Below are 24,378 nucleotides of genomic sequence, written 5' to 3' on the forward strand. Positions count from 1 at the left end.
AAATCCAAAATTTTGCTTGGAAAAATGAAAGAAAGGAAAATTCATCTTTTATTGTATTTGGCCTCTATATGAAGTACTATTTTAAAAAGAAAAAATTAAAATGATTAAAAATTAAGAAAATTCAAATGCTAATTTTATGTAGCGTTAAAATTTTATTGATTGATTTGTTATATATTTCCTTAATAGAAACTTGAATTTCTTCATATATGCATATTTTTTTTTATTTTCCTAATATTTTATTTTAAGTTCCAAACAAACCCTAAGAAAAGGAAAGAAAACTACGAAGGAATATACTCTTTTATAGTTAATTATCAATGAAAGCGAGAAAGAAATTGATAATATACCAAATAAATGAACAAAAAATTGAATTTACATATGACTAATTTTTCTTAATTTTTAATAATAGTTGATACAAAAAAAAAAAAAAAATAAAAATAAAAATAACTTCCTTTTTATTTTCCTTTCCTACACTTTCCTCAAATAAAATTTATGATCTAAGCGAACTATAAGAATTCGAAGGAATCCAATTTTTCATATTTGGTTATTAAGGAAAGTGACAAAAATATACAAAAAAAATAGTGGACATAATTTTAAGTTTAAACATCTTTAATATTTAATTTTTTTAATTTTTAATTATATTAGAATAAATAAAATTAAATATTTAAAAAATATAATAAAAATAAAAATGTTCCTATTTTTCTTTCCTTTCATTTTTTTTATTAAAAAGATGCTAATGATGTTTAAAATTAAAATTTTGTTCTTCATATATTTTTATTTTTATCATTTTTTTATAAGCAAACATGATAATTAGATTATTTTATTTAATTTTTTTTAGGACCTAGTTGAAACTTGAAAAATATAAATAAATTTATTTTTTCATTTTCTTTATCTAGGAAAGTAAGAATTAAAATAAAATATGTAACAAATCAATAAATAAAATTTTAATTTAATATTTGAATTTTTAAAATTTTTAATCATATTAAGTTTTTATTTTTATTTTTTAATATATTTAATTTTTAAAAATATAGCAAAATTATACTTGTACTTTTTTCTTTCCTCAAATAAAATCATTAATACAAAGAGAACTTAATGTTTTTCTAGTTTCAATCGTGGCAATTTTTTTTTTCTTCATTTGTTTTTATAAGAAACGTTTTCAGCTTTTCCAGAGAAATCGGGCCAAGCTTTTCTCTCTCTCTCTCTCTCTCTCTAGTCTCTCCCTCCCCGTCTCCATACAGTTATTTAAGTATCACAGCCAGAAACACAGCAGCGCAGCTCGCTCTCTCTATCTATCTCTCTTCTGCGACCAAAAAAAAAAAAAAAAGCTTCCTTATTTTCACCTTCTGAGCATCGCGAATGGCGGGGAACGACTGGATTAACAGCTACCTAGAAGCTATCTTGGACGTTGGTCCGGGAATCGACGATGCCAAATCGTCGCTGTTGCTCAGAGAGAGAGGCCACTTCAGTCCCACTCGCTACTTCGTCGAAGAAGTCATCACTGGCTTCGATGAAACTGACCTTCACCGTTCTTGGGTTCGAGTAAGATTACAAGGCCGTTCTCTTTCGATCCTCGATCACACACACACACACACACACACACACACACAGAGTCGCTTATATGTAATTTTCACTGTAGTTGTTGTTTGATTATTTTTCTGTTCCGATCTGTTCTTCGTCAGATTTGAAGTGCTTTGGATTGTGTGGAAGTTTAGTTTTAATTTGATTGTCATGTTAATTTTGATTTGAATTTATTTATTGCAGGCTGCAGCGACAAGGAGCCCGCAGGAGAGGAATACAAGATTGGAGAACATGTGTTGGAGGATTTGGAATTTGGCTCGCAAGAAGAAGCAGGTTTATTTATTTATTTATAATTATTTTTAATTTTGCCTATGTCGGGTTAGTGTTTTCTTGTCTTGTGATGCTTGAATTCCGGGCATGATAAATATGGGAAACGGTCTGCTGCAGTTCGGCTGTAGAATGCATCGATTAATTTATGTTAAATGGATCGATAGTTTGATTGAATTAAGAAGAAGTTGATAATGTTGTTTTCCATTCTAAATCTGAGCCCCGGAAGTTCTTTTGTTTTGCTTTGATTTGCGAGCTTGGGTTGATTAGGATTTGATTGGATCAGCACTGCAAATTAGAATGCTATTTTCTGCTATTATTTTCAAAACCCCCTTTTAGTGTCTATGAACTACTGCTTTCCCTATAGGAATTATGATCCTAAACTACTCTCTGTCTTTCTCTCTTATTTCACATGACATGTTTTCTTTGGCTAGCTTGAGGGAGAGGAAGCTCAACGTATGGCTAAGCGTCGTCTTGAACGTGAAAGAGGCCGTAGAGAGGCAACTGCTGATATGTCTGAAGACTTATCAGAAGGAGAGAAAGGGGACTTAGCCAGTGACGTTTCGATTCATGGTGATAGTGTTAGAGGAAGACTGCCCAGAATCAGTTCTGTTGATGTGATGGAGAACTGGGCTAGTCAACACAAGGAAAAGAAACTCTACATTGTGTTAATAAGGCATGAACTGACCTTTTCTTTTTTGTGCTCCAAATTTGAATGAGGTCATGTAGATGTTTATTTTGGTCATTGATTTCATATAAACGTAGATTGTGTCCTGATGCTCGAGTACAAAAAACTTATGATATGCCTATTTGTGATGGTATTAGTTCTTTTTAACAAGCAGTCTTCATGCAGCCTTCATGGCTTGATACGTGGAGAAAACATGGAGCTTGGTCGTGATTCTGATACAGGTGGTCAGGTAGCTTTTGGTCATAAAATTCTTTTCTTCACATTTTTCATTGGTTTGGTTCTTGCATCTGGTTAAGGCTACTTTAACATATTAGCAGGAACTATATGAATGTCAAATTATTTATGGGATGATCTTGATTCAATTTTTTTTATCAGGTTAAATATGTGGTCGAACTAGCCAGGGCCTTAGGCACAATGCCTGGAGTTTATCGTGTAGATTTGTTGACGAGACAAGTATCTGCACCAGATGTAGATTGGAGTTACGGTGAGCCAACAGAAATGCTAAATCCATTAAACTCTGAAAGTATTGAGGAGATTGGGGAGAGTAGTGGTGCTTATATAGTCCGGATACCATTTGGCCCAAGAGATAAATATATCGAGAAAGAGCTCCTTTGGCCCCACATTCCTGAATTTGTTGATGGTGCAATTGGCCACATTATACAGATGTCCAAAGTTCTTGGTGAGCAGATTGGCAGTGGGCCAGTCTGGCCGGTTGCAATTCATGGACATTATGCAGATGCCGGTGACTCTGCTGCTCTTCTCTCAGGAGCTTTGAATGTGCCGATGCTTTTTACTGGTCACTCACTTGGAAGAGATAAGCTTGAACAACTTTTGAAACAAGGGAGGCAATCGAAGGAAGAAATAAATGCTACATACAAAATAATGCGGCGAATAGAGGCTGAGGAGCTATCTCTTGATGCTTCTGAAGTTGTCATTACTAGTACTAGGCAGGAGATAGAAGAACAATGGCGCTTGTATGATGGATTTGATCCAATACTAGAGCGAAAATTGAGAGCAAGAATCAAACGCAATGTGAACTGTCATGGCAGATTCATGCCTCGTATGGTGGTATGTGTGATGATATTGTCCCTAAGTTCTTTATAAAATCTACGAGGTTCTATCTCTAACAATAGCTAGTTTATTGTGGTCATTATTATGTTATTTATTGATTTATATTGCTTGTTTCACCACTTGCTAATTTTATGTGTAATTTAAATTCTCATAATAATGCACAGATAATTCCTCCTGGGATGGAATTTCACCATATTGTTCCACATGATGGTGATATGGATGGTGAAACAGAAGGAAATGAGGATAATCCTGTTTCTCCAGATCCGCCAATTTGGCCTGAGGTAATCCTGCTTCTCCATCCACCAATTTGGCCTGAGGTTTCAGCTACTACCGACTCCCTACCTCACACCACACCCCATGCACAGGGAAAAAAAAAATTTAAGTGCAAAGAGCTCGTAAAATCAACTGTGCCTGACTATATATGATGAGTGTGTGTGTGTGTTTTTTTTCCCGGTAAATTTTATTGTGCAATTGAGTTATTGGTTTCAATTTTAAAATTTTGATTGTGTGATTTTGAAATTGGCAGATAATGCGTTTCTTTACCAATCCTCGCAAGCCTATGATACTTGCCCTTGCCAGGCCAGATCCTAAAAAGAACATCACAACTTTAATCAAAGCTTTTGGAGAATGTCGCCCTTTAAGGGAGCTTGCTAATCTTGTATGACTCAGTCTTTGAGCTCAATGAATAAATTTCCATGATTATGCTGAACAGTTGAAAAATCTAATCCAAATGGGTTCTTGCCTTCTTGGTGGTTCTGTACTAATATTTTCACATTTTCTGTTGTTGCAGACTTTAATAATGGGTAACCGTGATGGCATTGATGAAATGTCTAGTGCAAATGCTACTGTTCTTCTCTCAATTTTAAAGCTTATTGACAAATATGATCTGTATGGTCAAGTGGCATATCCTAAACACCACAAGCAGTCTGATGTTCCCAACATTTATCAACTGGCAGCAAAAACAAAGGTACTATTGGCTATTCCTTTGTATTAAATTGGCTGTGCTTTTAAATTGGACGCATTCATGTTTTCTTCTTTTAATTCGCAGCCAGCTCGACCCAGTATTCTTGCCTGATGGTGGCTTATTCTTCTTCTACAGCCTATTTTTTTTTTTAATTTCTTCCTTCCCTCCATTATACACACACAATTCATACTGTTATTATTCTAATTCTTGACCGATGGAGGCTTATTCTTCTTCTTCTTCTACAGCCTATCTTTTTCATTCCTTCCCTTAATTATACACAATTCATACTGTTATTATTCTATGTGCTAAGGTGGCTGCTTAAGTAGTTGGATGTAGAAAGTGCCATTGAGGTGTGGGATTGGGATGTCAATTTGGAATCATAACAAAGAACTGGAGACTCACTTAGTAAAAACCTGCAACCATCCTAGTCATTTTTCGTAGTTCATTTTTTTATGTAGATTGTTAGGGCTATTTAGTAAACAATTTGGTCAAGGTTCAGTTCTGATTCTTCCCCTTTGAATGATGGAAATCTAAAGAAACCAGAACTAGACCAATTATTACCTCATAAAGTACAGCAAGGTTCATCTGTTATATTTTTCATATAATTAGTTTGCCTTGAATGTATAGCATCTTTAATTTTTGGTTTTTTTTAATAGAAAATTGAGTTGATTGAACATAAACAATATGAAGAGCCTTAAATTACTTAACTATTATGTTAGATAGTTTAAACATCTTAATTTGAATCAGGAATAAAAAATTGTGGAACCATTGAGGGACCAGGAACCATAGAGTGTAGTTCTAGTTCCAAGATTTGGAACTATTTAACCAAGGGAAAAATACACTGATCTCCTTTTAGTTTTGGAAAAAAGATGTGGACCACATATTAGATTTAGAAATTTACATGGACCTTATTATCATCATTGGAAACTGTGTCTACGGGTTTTTACTATTGACAATTTTATCCTTATTACTGAACTAAATTTTTATTAAGAAATGAAGAGAAAAATGCAGTGACCTCACGTAAAAATTGTCCAACAACAAGCGTACCTTCTATCACTACCCAAGAGTTATGCAGATTGTTTGACATTTAGTTTTACTTTCACTTGTTACCTTTTTGTAACTCACCCATTAGCAGCCCAGATGGAGTACGATATTGTGATGATATCATGCTTCAATTGGAAAAAAAAAAAAATTTAACCTCAAAATAAAATTTTATGTATATTTCCATTCTTTTTCTTCAGTTAGAGAAAGATCTGCTAATCACACCTGGAATGCGTCTCTGTTTTTTCCCTGTTCTTTTTATAAACTTGAACAATGTTTTGAAGGGGAATTAATATATATCGAACGAGAGAGGGAGGGAGTAATTTCGCAATCTTTTCCAGCTTCACAAGTCAAGATCACCCCTGTTTTTGCTTAGTCATTCGTGGCCCTGTCCGTTACTGGCCTTATGTGCAACTAACCACCTTCTTCTTCTTCTAAGAGATCCTCTAATAAAATAACAAATAACCCATATAGCCTATGCAATGGAGCATGAAATCCCATCAGTAGGTTGCTAGATTATTCTTGGAGTATAAGTCCATCTCTCTCTCTCTCTCTCAATTGTTTGACCTAATGTCTCAAAGACGATTCAGGCAACCCAAAAACTGTTAGAGAAAAACGAGCAGTGATGTACTCAAATAGAAATCAATGGGGGTAGCTGACCCTATTGAAATTAAAAAAAAAAGAGGATACTGCAACAAATTAAACGATTGCCCCTAAAAAAGTATAGTGTTTCCCCTGCGTCCCCACTCAAATCTCATAATATGGGAATTATCAATTCTCTTGTGGGAATTATGACAGCATTTGGTTGACAATTGGAATAAAAAATCGAATTTCAGATGCCTCCCTAGTGTTTGGTTTGGCATAGAATTAGGATTGGAGTTGTATTTTCATGTTTGGCATATGCAAATGCAAGTGTATAATAATTAAAATTTTTTTTGGTAAAAGATAATAATTAATTCTTATTAATATTAAAAATCATATTTCATTTATTATAATTATATTTCATTATACTTTTATATATTTTAATATTAATATTGCTTATAAATTATTAAATATATATTATAATAAAAAATAAAATATGATACTAATAATAGTAATAATAAAAAACCTAATGATTTATAATATTAATATTACTTTCATACTGCACGTAATATATATATATATATATATATATTGATATTATGTGTATGTATATGCATATATGAGTATGTGCATATCATGCATATGCATGCATGCCCGTATGCATGTCTCTAAGCAGCCAAACGTAGATGGGCATTTGTGTTATGTGTAGTTGTATGTTTGTATATGCATGTATGGTGAAAGAAGCATGATAGGTTTCTATAATTTCCTATAATTTTTGCCAGAATTGAAATTTGATTCTGGACTAGGGAGCTGGAGTTAAGAAGCGCTGTAAAGGAGGGAACCAATTCTGGTACAGAATGGGATTGTTGAAAAGTAGATTAGGAATTGGAACCAACAGCAAAGCTTACTTCTAATTACCAAATGCTATCCATGTTTATTTCTCTCATTGATGCAAACTAAAAGAGTTTCTATGCACAATCTTAAGCTTTTCATGTTGTTGATGAGCGAAATGGTGATCTAGGAAGGATGGTTTTCGATTCACTGGTTGATGATGGAGTAGAATAGGGTTCTGACTCCTTGGCTTTGCATGCCTTCCACTGTGCCCAAAAGTCATTGTTCACCACCATGTCCAGATCTGGTGCTTTTTAAAGAAAATTTTGTTGACAGTGTCGTCTTCCCACCATTAAGAGGAAAGGTCAATGTAATATTTAAATGTTGGAGGAGGTTTTTATTTATTTATTTATATTGGAAAACTTAGGGGTTTCTGTGTATTTTTTCTAATTGAGAAGAAGAGTTAAGGTATGGTTAAATTTTATCATGACTGTAAAAATGGTATTTTAAAAAAATAGATCACAAAGTCATCATTGCATTCTGTCTATGCTATAAGTTGGTGACTGATGGAAGTTAACTAATAAGTTGAAACAAACTAAATGTCTAGGGAGGCTTGATCAATGGCACTTAGCGCTAGGAAGGTCTTTTCTGTCACAAAGTGAGGTGCTAATTTCTAAATATTTGTTTCTCTGTGGTCAAGTCTGAACCTAGCCTGGACAGCATGCATTGCCATCAATCTCATCAATATGATTTGAATCATTTGGTTACCATCGAGTTTCATTCCATAATTTATCTAATGATCACTGCAATGAAATGAAAGATGATATATGTTCAAACAATGAAATTCTTGGCAGAGGCTGAAAGATAAATGTTTTATTGAGAAGAAGATTTTTTTTATAAAAACTATAAGTTGTGCACACGACACACTGCATGTGACTATAATGCTATCTCATATGCTTTCCCATAATATGTTGAGATTAAGTTGAAGTTGCAATTTGTGGAATGTGGGCTTGTGTGAATGGTTAGAGAGAGTTTTTAGGAGGGCCTACACCAGATGACCCATGAGAAATAAGTGACCCTTCGTTTCACTGCTGTGAGAACACGGGAAACAAACACCTTGTGACAATGCTTTCAAAGAGCCTTCTAACTTGGAGCAAATCAACAATTAGTGTTGATCTTGTCAGGAATTGCAATACATAAATGCCCTGGTTTTAGATGGAGTTCTGGCTTTCGTAATCAAAGAATGCAAAGGAAAATAGGACCCATTTGCATCATGCTCTAGAACCAACCAGTACAAAAGGACGGAGTAAAGGCATCTAACACCCCCAAGAGCTGGTTCAATTCCCCATCTTCTCTCACTCAAATTTCTCCTAAAACGAAAATACCAAGAAGCCATAGTACCCTAAAAAATAAAATAAAGTTGGAAATTGGAGCATTAGGATGATTTGATGATAAAAGCCAGGAAACACAGAGCCAAAGGAGCTGCATCAATCTTCAAATCCTCTCAGAACTGCACTCCCCAACACGCAGATGAAACTTAATTCAAGGAAAGAAAAAAAATGTAAAATCTGAGAATGAGCTTCCAAGGGCTGCCATGAGTACCGTAACGTTTGGTTTTGACTTGATCTTTCCTGAGTTTGCTTTTAATGCAAATTGTTTAATATATTGATTGATTGATTGGTTTTTTATTTTTTATTTTTATTTTTTTTAAATAAAAAAAACTAAACCATTTTCATTGACTTTATATCTATTTTTTACCAGTAAAAAGTTCTACACATTAGTTTGAAGAAAAAAAAAAATTTCTAAAAATTTAACTAAATAATGGCAATAATTATTCAATCTACATCATTGTTTGCATAATAGAATAATCACAATGAATAATTCTGAAAAGAGCACTTATTTGTTTATTAATTTTTTCACACAATCCCAATCGAAAATAGTGTACTAACTAAGCGAGTCAATTAAATGTTTCAAAGCATCCTATGATTCAAAATAGCATACCAACTAAGCCTACCCTTGTGCCACGAACCAAACTATGTGGCAATTCCTGTACCTGTACCATGACGCAGAATGTACAGCGTTCTAGGCAACTATATGAGTGCATGAGGGAGAACATTTCTCACCTTTGCTTGATGCTTTGTCTAAATGCCATATATGGAAGAAAGGAAATATTACCATTGATTGGTTATTGTTATGGCATATGCCATATGGCCTTAGGTAAAGACTTTCTACTAAACAATTTGTTGCACCCAACTGTATGTATTATGCTTTCACTCTCTCATTCTAACTTATTAATTGATATGAAAGTTTGAAATGCTCAAATTGCTTCCATTTTAAAATTCCGTGAGATAGTTGAAATTTCTGTCTTCACTTTCCACCACCCTTGAAATAAAAAAATGGCTCTCAATTTGAATCTTTGAAAATTTCCATTGAAATTTCCTTAAATCATCTGAAATTTAACAGATCTCAAAATTTGGAAGAAATTTGATGAAAATCTGATTGTGGGAAAAAATTTCCTTGAAATTGAAATTTGAGATTCGAAATTCAAATTAAAATTTCTGTCTTAATAAATTTTCATTTTTATAATTGAAAATATGACTATTACTGAGAAAGATCTAAATGATAGCTTTCATACTTCTGTAATTTTATGCAAAATTTAACTCAGATATTAGTTTCAACATTCTATTTAACCTTTTATGTCTAAATATATTTGCATAATTACTAGATTTTAATCCATTTATGAATTTCGTTTATATATAACTGAACATGAATATATTTAATATGGTTATTATATTATAGTTGTTGCACCTTATGTACTAAATTCTTGCCATTTTTCGTAGTTTATTTATAGTATTTTAGTTATAAATTCAGCATTATTATGTTTCTTTATAGTATCTAAAGTTTTCATAAAAAATTCCATGAGTTATTATTAATTTAATTTATGATTAAAATTGAAATCAACATCAAAATTTCCATTGATATTTCTGTATTTTTGAAGCCTCACAAATTTAGTTGATATCGAAATTTAAAATCTTGCTCTTATATATATATATATATATGTTATTTCATGTCTTCTTGTGATCTACCCTTCAAATTGTTCTTGTATATATGTTATTTTGTTTCTTGTCATCAATCTTTCTTGTAGGGTGTTTTCATCAATCCAGCATTCATTGAGCCATTTGGGCTGACTCTTATTGAGGTTTGTGCCCCTTAAATATTTTCCAAGTTTTTTATTTCAAATATTTTTTTTATTATCAACTACAATATAAGATTTTTATTCTGAATAGGCAGCAGCTCATGGTTTGCCTATTGTTGCCACAAAAAATGGAGGTCCTGTTGATATTCACCGGGTGAGTCCATTGTTGGAACATCCCTATTGCTTAAAAGATTATCTCATCTTTTCAGTCTATTGGTATTTTGATAAAGTTTTGTTCTAGTTATTAAGTGCTAACAGAAAACTGATTACAGGTCCTTGACAATGGTCTACTGGTCGACCCACATGATCAGCAGTCTATAGCTGGTGCTCTTCTGAAGCTTGTTGCAGATAAGCAGCTTTGGGCAAGATGTAGGCAGAATGGACTGAAAAATATTCACCTTTTTTCATGGCCAGAGCATTGTAGGACGTACTTATCTCGGATTGCTTGTTGCAAACCGAGGCATCCACAATGGCAAAGAAATGATGATGGAGTAGCAAATTCAGAGTCAGATTCACCTGGTGATTCATTGAGGGATATACAGGATATCTCATTAAACTTAAAGCTTTCATTTGATGGGGAGAAACATGAAGGGAGTGGTACTCTTGATAATGCTTTAGATTCTGGTGAAAATCCTGTTGGTGGAAAAAACAAGTTAGAAAATGCAGTTTTGACATGGTCAAAACGTGTTCTAGGCGATGCACAGAAAGCTGGGTCCATTGAGAAAGTAGAGCACAATAAGTTTCCATCATTGAGGAGGCGTAAGTATATCTTTGTTATTGCCATTGATTCTGAGACAGAAGCTGATTTTCTTGAATATATTAAAGTGGTTATTGAGGCTAGTGGGAAGGACAGGATAGCAGGCTCAATAGGTTTTATAGTGTCTACAGCCTTGACCATTTCTGAGATGCACTCTGTTCTGGTTACGGGAGGATTGAGCCATTTGGATTTTGATGCTTTTATTTGCAACAGCGGTAGTGAGTTGTACTATCCATCTTCAAGCTCTGAGGATGGTCCTTTAGGGCTTCCCTATGTGTTAGACTTGGATTATCATTCACATATTGAGTACCGTTGGGGAGCTGAAGGTTTGAGGAAGACTTTGGTTCGTTGGGCTGCTTCTATTAATGATAAAAAAGGGGAAGGAGAACAGATTGTTGCTGAAGATGAATCAGGGTCTACCACACATTGCTATGCTTTCAAAGTGAAAAACCCATCTTTGGTAAATTTTTTTTTTTCAATATTGATTTGTGATTAACTTCATTTGAAAAACAATCTCTCTCTCTCTCTCTCTCTCTCTCTGCAAATTGGCTACACATTCTTAAATTTAGTGTGATGAATTATTTTTCCTTAAGAACACTAATAGCTTTACTGGAATAGCTTTGTTGTTGTTTTGGCTTAAATTTTTTAATGCATGTCTTGGCAGATACCTCCAGTAAAGGAGCTTCGGAAATTGATGAGAATTCAGGCCCTTCGATGCCATGTTATATATTGTCGAAATGGCACCAAGTTTAATGTGATCCCTGTATTGGCTTCTCGGTCTCAAGCTCTCAGGTTTGTGTGTTGAGAGGATTTCTCCTCTCTCTCATTTCTGATTCTCTGTGTGATTTCATACTTCTAGCTGTCCTCTTCCCCCCTCTCCATTTTCTCTCTTTTACTCTTTTCTAGCCTATTTTAAAGATTGGGCTGTAAAATTTGTTGTTTTGTAATAGGTATCACAACTTTGCAAATAAAGGAGCTAGATTAATTAGGTTATCTTGTTGCTGAAAGTGCCAATGAAAAGCAAATGTTGAACAACAAACCCCCCCCCACCCCCCAAAAAAAAAAAAAAAAAACAAGCTTTCCTGCAATGCCTTATCATCTAATCACATAATTTTCTTGGCATATAAATATCATAAGGTCCATGATTAATTAATTAATTCCTCAAGATCTGCCTGCTAATTGATAGCCATGTAAGGTATGGGAGCTCACAATTTTGTCTTGTAGAAACACCGAAGTTTTTTTTTTTTTTTCTTCATTCTCATTATAATCTTGAATTTTATTGAATTTGATATATTAGTGCTCTTTTGCATAGTATTTATCAAAAAAAAAGAACAATATCATTGGGCTATGTAGTTGCATTGTCATGAAAAGATTCCAAGTCAATCATCTGAATGCACTATGTGTCAGTTAAATTGCAATAACTTAAGTAGAAGTCAGAAAAAGGAGTAGATTCTAATTAGGTGTCAACAAGAGCTGTGTTCCAAATGTAAGTTGATTCTTTTTTGGCTCAACTCTGATATTCAAATTTGTGGTACAATTTTTAAAATATTTTAAGCTGTTTGGTCCAATTTCATTGAAATTTTTGAATGTATTGTTTGAACGTTGTAATTTAATTAAAAAAATAATGGAATAAGAATAGTACAGTAGTTTCCCTTTTTCGTTCAAATTTATGGCCGCATTTTAGTTCATTCAAAATCCATTGCTATTCATTTTCACTGTCACTTTTTGAGGATTTGAAATAATGTGGTTGGCAGGTACCTGTATGTTCGATGGGGTGTGGAATTGTCGAACATTGTGGTGTTCGTGGGAGAATGTGGGGATACGGACTATGAAGGACTTCTTGGTGGGGTCCACAGATCTGTAATACTGAAGGGCGTTTGCAGCGGTGCCCGTAAACTTCATGCTGGCAAAAACTACCCTTTGGAAGATGTGGTGCCATTCGACACCCCCAACATTATTCAAACTGAAGGGTGCAGCAGCGACGACATAAGGGTGTCACTGGCCAAACTGGGGGTCCTCAAGGTGTAGAAAATTACATCTCTTTCGTCCCCATTAGCCTGTGAGAGAGAGCCCAGACCTTGCCCTCTCTCACTTGTGTATGGCTGCCCCAAAGTTTGGCCTTCAGATTTTCGGCTGCATACCAAGTGGCTTTCCAAAATGCTCTTCGTTGTTAATTTAGACCTCATCTCGTATGGGCATTTTTCTCTGAATCTTCTGGCTTTTCTTCTGCTCCTTCATTTCCCTGCCTTTTCCTTTTCTGCTGTTCACCATAATGCTGTCTTGCTTTCGGTGCATCAGTTCTGTATATGGTTGCTACTGCTATTTAGTTCATAATAAAAGCACAGCAAGGCAGCTGCGGAGTTGCATATTTATGGTGTGGCCTTTTCTTGTTATGCACTTTACTCAATTCTTCTTCATTTTTAATCAGGACAAATTCCTGCCTTAAAAGTTAAGGCAAGAAAATTGGAACAAATGTTAATTTTGTATAATGATTTAAAGAATGAGTACAATCTTTGTATATTTTACAATAAACCTTCTTATTCAATCTCCTTGAAAGTGGATCCACTCGTTTGAAGTCTCGAAAGGTGTGTTCCCAAAGACAATGATGGATCTGTTGAAGGATCAATTTAACAATTTGTAAATGGTGAATTTTCTTGATCTGGGTTCGTTGAAGAAATGGATCCGGATCCAATCTTTGTTAGCATGAGCTTAATCATAAGCAATGGATATCTAAAGAAAACTCAATTGCCCACTATTGATTGGAACTTTGAGTATTCTTCAATTGTTAAAATTGCTGAAGAATGAAGGTTAATTCTTACTTTTACGCTTGTCGTTCCTCCCCGCTCCCCCCCCCCAATCAAGTTCTCTCCTTTTTCTCTTTTTCTTTTTCTTTTTCTTTTTCTTTGTTGTCCTCTAGGTCCTTATTTTTTTTTTTTTGTTTTTAGAGAAACCAATATGAAGTTTTTTTCATTCATATATTTTTTTAATTGTAGGCATGAAGTAGGGTTGGGTGAAACCGTTAGGCCCTTTATCTTTTGATATGCTTCCATGCATATGAGACATTAACCAAAGGATAGCTAATTATATTTAATTTGATTAGAAGGATTATCCAATTTCAGCTAATTATATTTAATTTGATTGGAAGGATTATCCAAGTATCTTCACTAGGCCCCCAATTAACAACTTATTATATAGGCCTATTAAAATAATTAGTCAAAAGAGATATTATGTCTTTTCAACCAATTAATTTAAATCTAGGCATTACAAAATTTCGGTGCCTACAAATGTCCCCACTTATCTGTGTACATGCTCACCTTGTAGCAAAACCAAGTCTCCAAATATTTTATTATGACAAAACCCACCTTAAACCATGGTTTGCTATATAGTTACATGATTTGGATTGAGCTTAATAAAAGGGCCACTTATCTAGAGTTTTGTTTTTTCAATTTGCCTATGTGCATTGTGGCGGCACAATAGAAGCTGCGTAGGTGGTCATTCCAGCAGGTTATTTCCTCAACTTTATAGAGAAGCACAGCACCCTTTTTACTCTTCGTCATAGATCCATCACAAAGCTATCAATTGCTCCTTAGCAGAAGGTTTGGGGGCTTTGCATGAATATCAAATCCAATCAAGCACTTGGAGATTGAAGGATACAACCGAATCATCAACAAAGCCTTAATTTGTTAAGGCTCATTGATCCGATCACAGACCCAAGCATATGTGGCTGTGCATGGAAATTACGTCAAGAATACTAGAAGTGTTCGATTCAAATCCAAAGAATTTTTCTTTTTTCTTTTTTCAAGTCCAGGAGCAAGTAAAGCAAGAACTTGAATTTTTCATCTTTCTCTAGCTCCTGAGAATCCAACCAGCTTTCAATATGTTTCTCCAAAAGTAAGTTTGAATCTTTGCAGGAGTTCCACAAACAATTCCTTATTTGAATATAATGTCAGAAGTGCATCTGTAGTGCATCCAAGAATTCTTTGGAATGGTGGATTTTCCTATCTGTCATATGTGGATCATCAATAATAGCTCTGATTTAGAAGAACTTTGTTTGCCTCACTCAATTTTTTCTTCAGGAAAAAAAGAACCTGCGGGTTTGATTGTGTCAGGTTCACCATGGGCTTAGTGGTGCTATACCTATTGCCTTAACCTTAGGTCAAGGGTTCTAGTTGGCAGAAATAAATAAGATGGAAAAGCGAAGAGTAAATTGAGGTGTGTGTTGCTAATACCCTCCCGCAAACTTTGTCGGGATTGGAAGCAAAGTTTGTTGCGAAATATAATGAAGAACGACCTTTGAGGGTGCGGATATGTTCGGCTATTGTTGCATGATCTTTTTTTCGATGGTAGTTGATCTATTTATAACTTTTGCATCTGTAATTGAGTCATGCTATGATATAGGATTGAGATGTAGTGTACATAATGGTAATATGGATAATACACTGATTGAGATTTTGTTTTTTTAATTTATTTTTTATTTTTTATTTTTTATGAAGACACTTCAATTCCATCCATGAAGACATTTCAGCAAATCTCTCACCAATTAAAGAAAAATTCAAACATTCAAATTGTTGCTACACACTTATTGAATGTAGAGACCCAGAAAAAAATAATAACAATAAAATAATAAAGGAAAAAAGGTGAATAAAGGAAAGGAAAAGAAGGAAAAGGAATTATATTAAGGAGTGTTAGTAGAAATTTGTCGACGAACCCAGGGTTTTCATCGACGAACGTCCTTCTAGATCTCGTTGAGGAAGTACACATGTTTCGTCGACAAGAAGATAGCAAAAGTAGGAAATTCAAGCCATTAAGGGTTCATCAACGAACCCATTATCTTCGTCTTCGACCACCCTTCTTTGACTTGTTGATGAGTACACGTGTCTCGTTAACGAAGTCACAAGGCTAGCAATCTATATATACACAAAAATCAGATTTTTAGCAAGGGTTTCAGCTTCTTCTCATTTTTCTCTCTCTAAGTTTCGGTTTCTCCTCCTTCTCTCCTCCGATTCGGCCGTGTTTTACCCCGTTTTGACGATTGGAAGTTACCATGTTGATCCCGGGGAGATTCTCTACAATTTAGTTGGAGCGGATTTTTGATTTGGGATTCTTGGACACCATCCCAAAATTAGGGTAAGTAAGTTATTTAAGGGTTTATGCAGTTATTTAGAATATGTGAACCCCAAGAAGGGTGTTAGATGGTAATATACTGGGGTTTGAGTTCTTTGAACTGGCGTTAATGCAATTTCAAGGTTTAGAGTTCTGGATGCTGTAAGCATGGTATAAGGCTTTTAACAGGCTTCCTAGAAATCAGGTAAGGGAATAGATTAAGTCAGATATTTAAAGAAATTTATTTATGAATTAATGTAGTTTTTGGGAATATTGGTATTGAATAGAGAAACAGATTTTATAGCATGTTTATAGTATAATATGGAGTAGAACTCACTTGTGTGGCATAAGTATAAGCTTAATGTTAATACAGTATGTCAGAATATGTTATTATTTCATTGAATAAGTATGATTTTACAATAATTTTTAGAAATATCATAAATAGTACAGAAGTTAAGATATTTATAGCATATTGTGATATGATAGCTGGCACAGATGCTGTGCAATGATAGCCGGTGCAGATGCCATGTAATGATAGCCGGTGCAGATGCCGTGTAATGATAGCTGGCATAGATGCTGTGTAATGATAGCCAGCGCAGATGCCGTGATATGATAAGCTGACGCAGATGCCATGATTAGTTTTAATATAACAATTTATTCAAAAATTATGAAATGACAGTTAGTTTCATGGATGATTTTCACGTACTGGTTCAGATGAATAATGAACGAGATTTCTTCATGGATGGTCTTATGAAGGAAGGATTTTGGCTGGGTTTTCGTTTTGTCTTTTTTTATGGACAAAAAATTTCAATTTAAAGTAGGAAACATCCTTGGCCCCTCAATGTTTATTTCTCCCTGGTCTTTCGATGCACATGTACATGCTTGATTGTTTACAAATTCTAGCCACAAGGTTTAGTCGATATCTGGGAACTAACAATGCTACACTTACGGGTGCAAGAATATGCATGGAGGTGGATTTATTAGCAGATCAGGTGGATGATTTTCGGATTGTTGTTTCTACAAATCAGAAAATTTGGCAGGAAGTGAGGTACAAAAAGTAAAGATTTTATTGTGAGAAATTTCATAGACAAGGGCATTTTCAAAGGTGGTATGTCGAGTGGGTGAAAGGAAACAAAAAATTGGGGATAGACGTAAGGATACAAAAAATGTTAGGTAAGAAAATCGACAAGAAGTTTGGCATGTGAAGCATTTGGATAAAGGGAAAGAAGTTCAGAGAGAATTGATAGATCCATGCATTTTTGAAGAACCTTTAGAGGTGGATCATGTTCAAAAGGGTGCAATGACATCACAAATTTTGCCAGTGGTTAAGACAATTACGCAAAGTGAGATGGAAGAGGGGGAGTTTGTTCCCGAAGAACCGATGCCTCGAGTGGAGATTTTGCAGATGAACACAAAACAGTATGAGATTAAGCAGAGGGAGGAGATTGTTGAACCAATCTAGAGTGCTCCCAACACTGATGTGTTGATATTGGAAGATGTTATAGTAGTGCGTGATCAGTTGATGACATCTTGTAACATGGTTTCAGAAATCTTAGAACAAAAGTGTACAATCATACCCAGGTATGTCCTAGATAATTGTGAATCAGATAGGGAGGTGGCGACAAATACTTTGGAGAAACTCCCATTGGAAAAAGGCTGTTGTTCAGATGATGATTTACATGTTCTGCTTGTTAAGTTGAAGGATATTAATGAGCAAAGTGAGAAGAAGTCTCAACGGGTTATTACCCGTCCAAATAAACTTGATTTATGATTAATACAATTCTAGTGTGAAATGTGTGGGATTTAGGCAAGTCTAAAAGCCGTTTACAAAAGTTAATGAGGAAATTTTCGTCTTCTATTTTGGTTCTTTCAGAGCCATTTTCTAATAAAGTTTGATGAAGCAATGGGCCGACTTTCTAAATTTTTCGATTTTTTGTGCGAATGCATCGATGTGGGGTAAACTTTGGATGTTTTGGGAAGATGAAGTGCACTTTAGGTTACAACATATGTTTGATCAAGTTATTTTGGGTATTTTTAGTTCTGTGGACCACAATTTCTTGGCTTCATTTGTTTATGCTAAATGTCATCAAACAAATAGTCGGGAGCTTTGGAATGATTTGGAGTTTGTTAAGAGGGATGATTTCCCTTGGTTAGTGGCAGGAGATTTTAATATCATCTGTTCAGATTCGGAATATATTGGTGGTGATACGAGGTCGTTATCGGCTATGGAGGAATTTAATACTTGCTTGGACAACTGTGGTCTTATGGATTTGGTTGTTACTGGCAGCAACATGTCTTGGTGTGATGGTCAAAGTGGAGATTCTCAGAGTTGGGAAAAATTGGATAGGGTTCTCTATAATTTGACTCTTCTTCAATATTTTCAAAATATTTATTTTGAGTATGGAAATAGGAGAACTTCAGATCATAACCCATTGATTATTCGGTTTCATAGAAATTTGCATTGGTATGGTCCTTCTCCCTTGAGGTATCAATACATGTGGAGCACTCATCAGTCTTTTAAGTCTTGCGTGGAGGGAGGAATCCCATGGCACGGGTTTAGTTGCTAAATTGAAGCATACGAAAGTTGCAATCTGAAATTGGAACAAGCAAGTATTTAGACATGTGCATCAGAACATTAAAAATTTGGAGGAAAGTATGAAGGTTCTAGAGGCTCAGCTTCAGGAAGGGTATTCGCCAGAAATTGAGGAAGATTTCTTCCTTTCTAAACTTGAGTTGAAAGCTTGGGAAAAAAGGGAGGAGATTCGTATTTCTCAGCTAGCCAAAAAGAAGTGGTTGGAGGCGGGGGATAATAATACAAAGTTCTTTCATGCATTTGTGAACCAAAAGAGGAAGAAGACTATGATTCATTCATTAAAGCTTCCAAATGGAGAAGTGTTAGATTCTATGGAGGCTATTCATGAGGGGTGCAGTAAGGTATTTTCAAACTTTCTTAATAGGTGCAGGACCCAGTCGAACAGCTTACCTTGATGATATTATATCTCCTATGGTTTTTGAAGAGGAGAATATTGCTCATAGTCGTGCTCCGTCCAAGCTGGAGGTAAGGGATGCTATTCTTTATATCTCAAGAAATAGTAGTCTAGGTTCGGATGGTTTTGTTTCAACTTGTTTCCATGATTGTTGGGATATTGTAAAATAAGAGGTGATCGATGCAGTTAGAGATTTTTTTACTGGGTCTCCTCTTCCTAGATTCTATTCTGCATCTTACATTGTTCTAATCCCAAAAGTTTAGAATCCCTAGAGTTTTGACAAGTTCAGGCCTATTAGTCCTATTAGTCTTTGTAGTGTTATCTATAAATTTTTTTTCTAAAATTATTGTTGCAAGGATGACATGTTTATTGTCTACATTGATTTCTCTAGAGTAGGGAGCTTTTATTCTCAGTAGAAGTATATTTGAAAATATTATGTTGGCACAAGAATTGATTCATTCTCTACATAAGAAGTCTAATGGTAGAAATGTAATGATCAAAGTAGACATGACAAAGGTTTATGATAGGGCCGGTTGGGATTTTTTAAACTTGGTTCTAAAAAGTTTTGGATTCTCCCAAAGATTATATGGTTTAGTGGCAGAATGTGTATCCTCTCCTTGGTTTTCCATTATAATGAATGACACTTATAAAGGTTTCTTTAAACCTTCTCAAGAGCTTCGCCAAGAAGACCCTCTATGTAACACCCCAAACCCGAAAACAGGGTCCGGCGTGTTATTCTACTTAAATCATGCTCTGTGGCGCCTCAAACCCGCCTGGTGGGACCCGGGTGCCACGTAATCCATTTTCCTGCACTTTTTATTACATTAACAATTACACAGTTGAAAACATAACTACAATCCTCAACCAATATAATACTAAAGTTTTCTACATCTATCTACATTCCAAAATAAACCATTCATCCACTTGTATTCATATATATACATATCTCCAAAAACATAATCTACAACTCCTAGTATTCACAACTCAAAAGACTTAAAACATAAAACATAAAACATAAAACATAAAACTTATACATCCTAAAAGTATCATCAAAGTTTATATCCGTTTTCTTTCTATATCCAAAAATGCTATAACAGCCCCGAGCTCTCTAAACTCGATCACGTGGAAGTCCTGAAAAAGATAAATTTGTATTTGGGTGAGACACATCTCAGTAAGGGGAGAAACAATATATTAAATCAGTGTGTGACCAACATGAGGTTCATAAATAACATATGTATATGTATTCATCATTTGCATATTATTATCATAATTTCTAAAATCCTTTCTTGAGCTTGATCAAACACATGCAAGGTATTTTACCCACAAGAATACCTAAGGATTGGGATGATTACCAACCCATACAAGTAGCACCCATATACTCTGATACCTTAGGCAACCAATGGTCACAACTGAAGCATATTAGGGCACTTACCTTACTCAGTAAGCCCTCAGGTGAAAAAGTAATCTCGTACTCACACAGTTCATACAAAGGTTTACCAGTAAAGGCTCTCGAGAATAAAGAAATTTACCTGCCCATACAAGTAATTTTCCTCTGCCCTAATACGTTATGTAGCCTACTGCTACATCTGATACCTACTAGGGCACTCGCCTTTCTCAACAAGCCCTCGGGCAAAGAGTTTGCCCCGCCCATATAAATACATATCATACTAGCATGAATACTAATACTACAATAATACATTACTATGTCTGTCATTTATTTTGTATTTCTTATCTGTTCATGATCTCAGCTTTGATATTTCGTAGCATTTCACTTTATGTGGCTCTTTCCCATTTTATATTGTTTACATTTCACATTTCATTTCCATCTCATTCAACTTTCATTTCATTCTTTCCATTTCATTTTATGCATTCATTACTACAGGTCCTTTCAGGTGTACATCAGTTAGTCCACATAGATATGCGCTATTTTTCTACTATAGCTCCTTTAAGCTATTCATCAGTTAGTCCACATAGATTTGCGTTATTCTGCTACTGTAACGGCTTTTAGTTGTTCATCATTTATCAATGGTTGAATTAACAATCATGTGCAATATAATTCACAACACATTTTCATTCTTATTGCTTTCCCTGTATAACCTACATTTCATACATATAACATAATTCAACATAGAATTTCCATTTTACTCATACCACATAATTTGGAAATATATTTCAAACATTTTTTGTAAAATAAGCCAACCCTCATTTATCGTTCATATACTGAAAGTATACCTTTAATTTCCTACAGAATTATCTTGAAAAATCTTTCACTTCCATTTGTCCATTTTCACAAATACATATTTAATAAAATAGCCCTAGGCTTAGAAATTATAATTTAAATGGTTGAAATTTTAAATCCATATGAAAACATATACATATATACATAACATAAACCATTTATCCATTTAATTCATAAAACCTGGTTTAATATATATTCCCCTTACTTGCATTCTTGAACTACACCAATAGGGATCCGAAAAGATACATGCGGCACTCACCCGAACCCTGAATCAAAAATTCTAGTTCCATTAAATCAATCCTAAATAAAATACTATTTTAAAATTTCCTAGGCCCATAAAGTCCAAATAAACAATTAAACTCTCAAATATAACCAATTTACTTAATTCCCCAAACCCAACTCTTGCTTTGAAGTGGTGCCTAGGATACCCAAATTGAAAATTTACTTAGGCCAAAATGACAACGATCGAGACTAGGACCCCGTGTGTAAGAACCCGAACCATGATATATGGATTAATTCTGTAAAAGAAGGGTAAATTGGTAACTTGAGCAGAGTTCATTGACGAGGCTAGGGTTCGTCGACGAGGTCCCTTCTGTTCTCGTCGACGAAGTTTAGAGGCTCGTCGACGAGGAGAAGCCAAGAGATTTAGGGAAATCGGGAATCTCAGGCTCATTGATGAGGTCACCGTCTCTTCGACGAGGAGTCTTCAGTGGCTTGTCGATGAGGGTGCCATTTCCTCGACAAGGGCGGCTGAGTCAAGGGCTATAAATATCACTATCCTTGCTTAATCACTAAGTTATCTCAAGAGTATCCTCTCCCTCTCTCTCTAGAACTTGAAGAACTCTCTCTCTAGGTTTCTTTGTCGTTCATCACCTGATTCATAAATCCAACGTTATCGTGTAGATCAGGGCGAGATTCTTTTTGTGAATAGTGGATCAGAATCTAGTTTCGAGCAGTTTCGAGTTTTGGGCCAAAATCAAGGTAAGGCTCGGTTTTCTTTTCTAATTTTAAATATGTGTAGTAGTATGAGTTGTAAGCATGTATTGTATTGTGGTTTATAGGTTTTGGAGTCTCGGTTTGTAGTTTTGGGGATCGTAGAGTTCGTAGTTGGATTTTGAGTTAAGGTAAGGGGATTCAGTTTATATCAGTTACTTTTTGAAATTGGGATCGGTAAACCTGCAGGTTACGATCATATGTATGTTTTGGCTACTTATTTGGGGAAATCTATCGGGTAAAATACGAGATTTTCGGGTTACAGTTTTCGGTAAAATTGGGGATTTCATGGATCATCTCTGCTTTGTTTGGAAAATCGTTTGTTTTGTGTAAACTGCATTATTGAGATGACTATAATCCATATTTGTATAAAACTATATTCTTGAATTGGAAAATGATATGATTTGCCGTAAACCAAATAAGTGTAGAATGTATGGTTGTATATAATTGTTTTAGGTATTTTGTAAAACAGCTATGTCGCGGCTAATTACCGTACGCTGATGAGTATAGGAACATGAGTTCCAAAATGATTCCAGGTTTTTGTGAATTCGTCTATGTGGCGGTTAATTACCATACGCCAAAATAGTTATGTGGCGGCTAATTACCGTACGCTGCGCCATGTACTGGTTCGTTACTGTGGGTGAGAGTATCCAGCTCTATATCTGAGGGTGTGAAATATCACTAGTGTGTTCCGGCTGGTCACCGATGGGTGTGAACTACACCGTATTTGCAACGTAATCGCTGTGAAGTTTTGGGTTTCATAGAGTAGTTGCGTATTAGTGTGACGACACTGACCGTATGTTTGGGTATCGTATGTACTGGAATGGATTTGTGAAAATACTGGAACTGTATGGAAATGTTTTGAATTGTATGGTATCGTATGGTGTTATGATTTACGTAAAATAACACTGGTATGCCACACACTGATATAGCCTACTTTCTTCCTTACTGAAAGGTGTCTCACCTCAAATGTATATACAAATGTTTTCAAGTCCTTCAGGTAGCCGAAACTAGCATCCTAACATCTAGAAGCAGGGGTGTTGTATAGCTACATTTAGTGCCTGATTAGGTACGAGTTTTGTAACCGGGTTGTCGTGATGGTTTTTGTAGACATCCAGCGTATGTATTGTAATTATGGGATTGTATATCTTAGTGTTGTATGGGTTTGTATATCCTAGTGTTGTATAGAATTTGGTATGGTATGTATATAGATAGATGAAACATTTTCCGCTTTGGTGAGTATGGATGTATATGTGTATATGTATAGAGCATCCGTATACCCCACGGGGTCGGACTCTCTTGTTGTGTTGTATCATGTATGTTTAATTGATATAGAGGCAGGTTAGATTTCTAAATTCACACCTGGGTCCCATCTGTGGGTTTGGGGCGTGACAGCTTGGTATTAAAGCTAACTAGGTTGTTAGGTCTTGTAGACTTGGTTAGGTGTATTGATGTGTCCATACAAGAGTATAGGATGTAGGAAATGGGTAGTGTAGGTTGAGGATTGTGTTGTTGCTAGACGGGGATTCATTGGCGGTGTTCTGTGTCCTTCATGGAATGACGATTTCAGAAAGATCACGGCAAACCATTGATGGATTCGTGTCAGTGTGACGAGATAGGCTTGGACCCATGGGATTGGTTGTTAACATGATTGGGTGTAATGATTGTGTTAACTGTGTACGATATAGGAATTCTAACCAATTCCTATTCTATTTTCAGAATGGAGCCTGTTGGCCTAACTAGGTTTTCAATCTTGTTTTGATGATAACAAAATGAAGGATGCTTTAACATGTGGTGTTGAGTAATGTGTTTTTAGGTAAAATGACTCTAAAGGTTGATAAACTAAAACTCAATGCTAATCTAGTGGAAGCTCATTAGAATATCGAAGGCAATGGACGACAAATGAAGAAGTTAAGGGCAAGCAAACCCAAAGTCAAAAGTGAACCTCAAGAGGCTGAAGAAGGCTGAAGGACCTACTGATTTAAGGAGATCATAATTAGAAGGACTGTTGTAAGTACTTCTAAACCAAATGCCATTTAGATATGTGAAGCTTTCATAAATCAAAAGAAACTAAGAAACACTTT

The 24,378-nt window shown here is 35.1% G+C and overlaps 1 protein-coding gene across 1 annotated transcript; it reads left to right on the plus strand.

Annotated features, from left to right (window-relative positions):
- Positions 1-1,162: 1,162 nt before the first annotated feature.
- Positions 1,163-13,340, plus strand: LOC131150669 (probable sucrose-phosphate synthase 1). Its single transcript, XM_058101529.1, has 13 exons — positions 1,163-1,536; positions 1,759-1,848; positions 2,277-2,518; positions 2,696-2,759; positions 2,906-3,598; positions 3,766-3,882; positions 4,128-4,259; positions 4,392-4,568; positions 10,165-10,218; positions 10,307-10,369; positions 10,488-11,432; positions 11,637-11,764; positions 12,727-13,340. The coding sequence occupies exons 1-13, from the start codon at positions 1,354-1,356 to the stop codon at positions 12,998-13,000; spliced, it is 3,162 nt and encodes a 1,053-aa protein (XP_057957512.1). The 5' UTR covers positions 1,163-1,353; the 3' UTR covers positions 13,001-13,340.
- The last annotated feature ends 11,038 nt before the right edge of the window (positions 13,341-24,378 follow it).

Source organism: Malania oleifera, chromosome 3 (assembly GCF_029873635.1).
Source record: "Malania oleifera isolate guangnan ecotype guangnan chromosome 3, ASM2987363v1, whole genome shotgun sequence".
NCBI lineage: Eukaryota > Viridiplantae > Streptophyta > Magnoliopsida > Santalales > Ximeniaceae > Malania > Malania oleifera.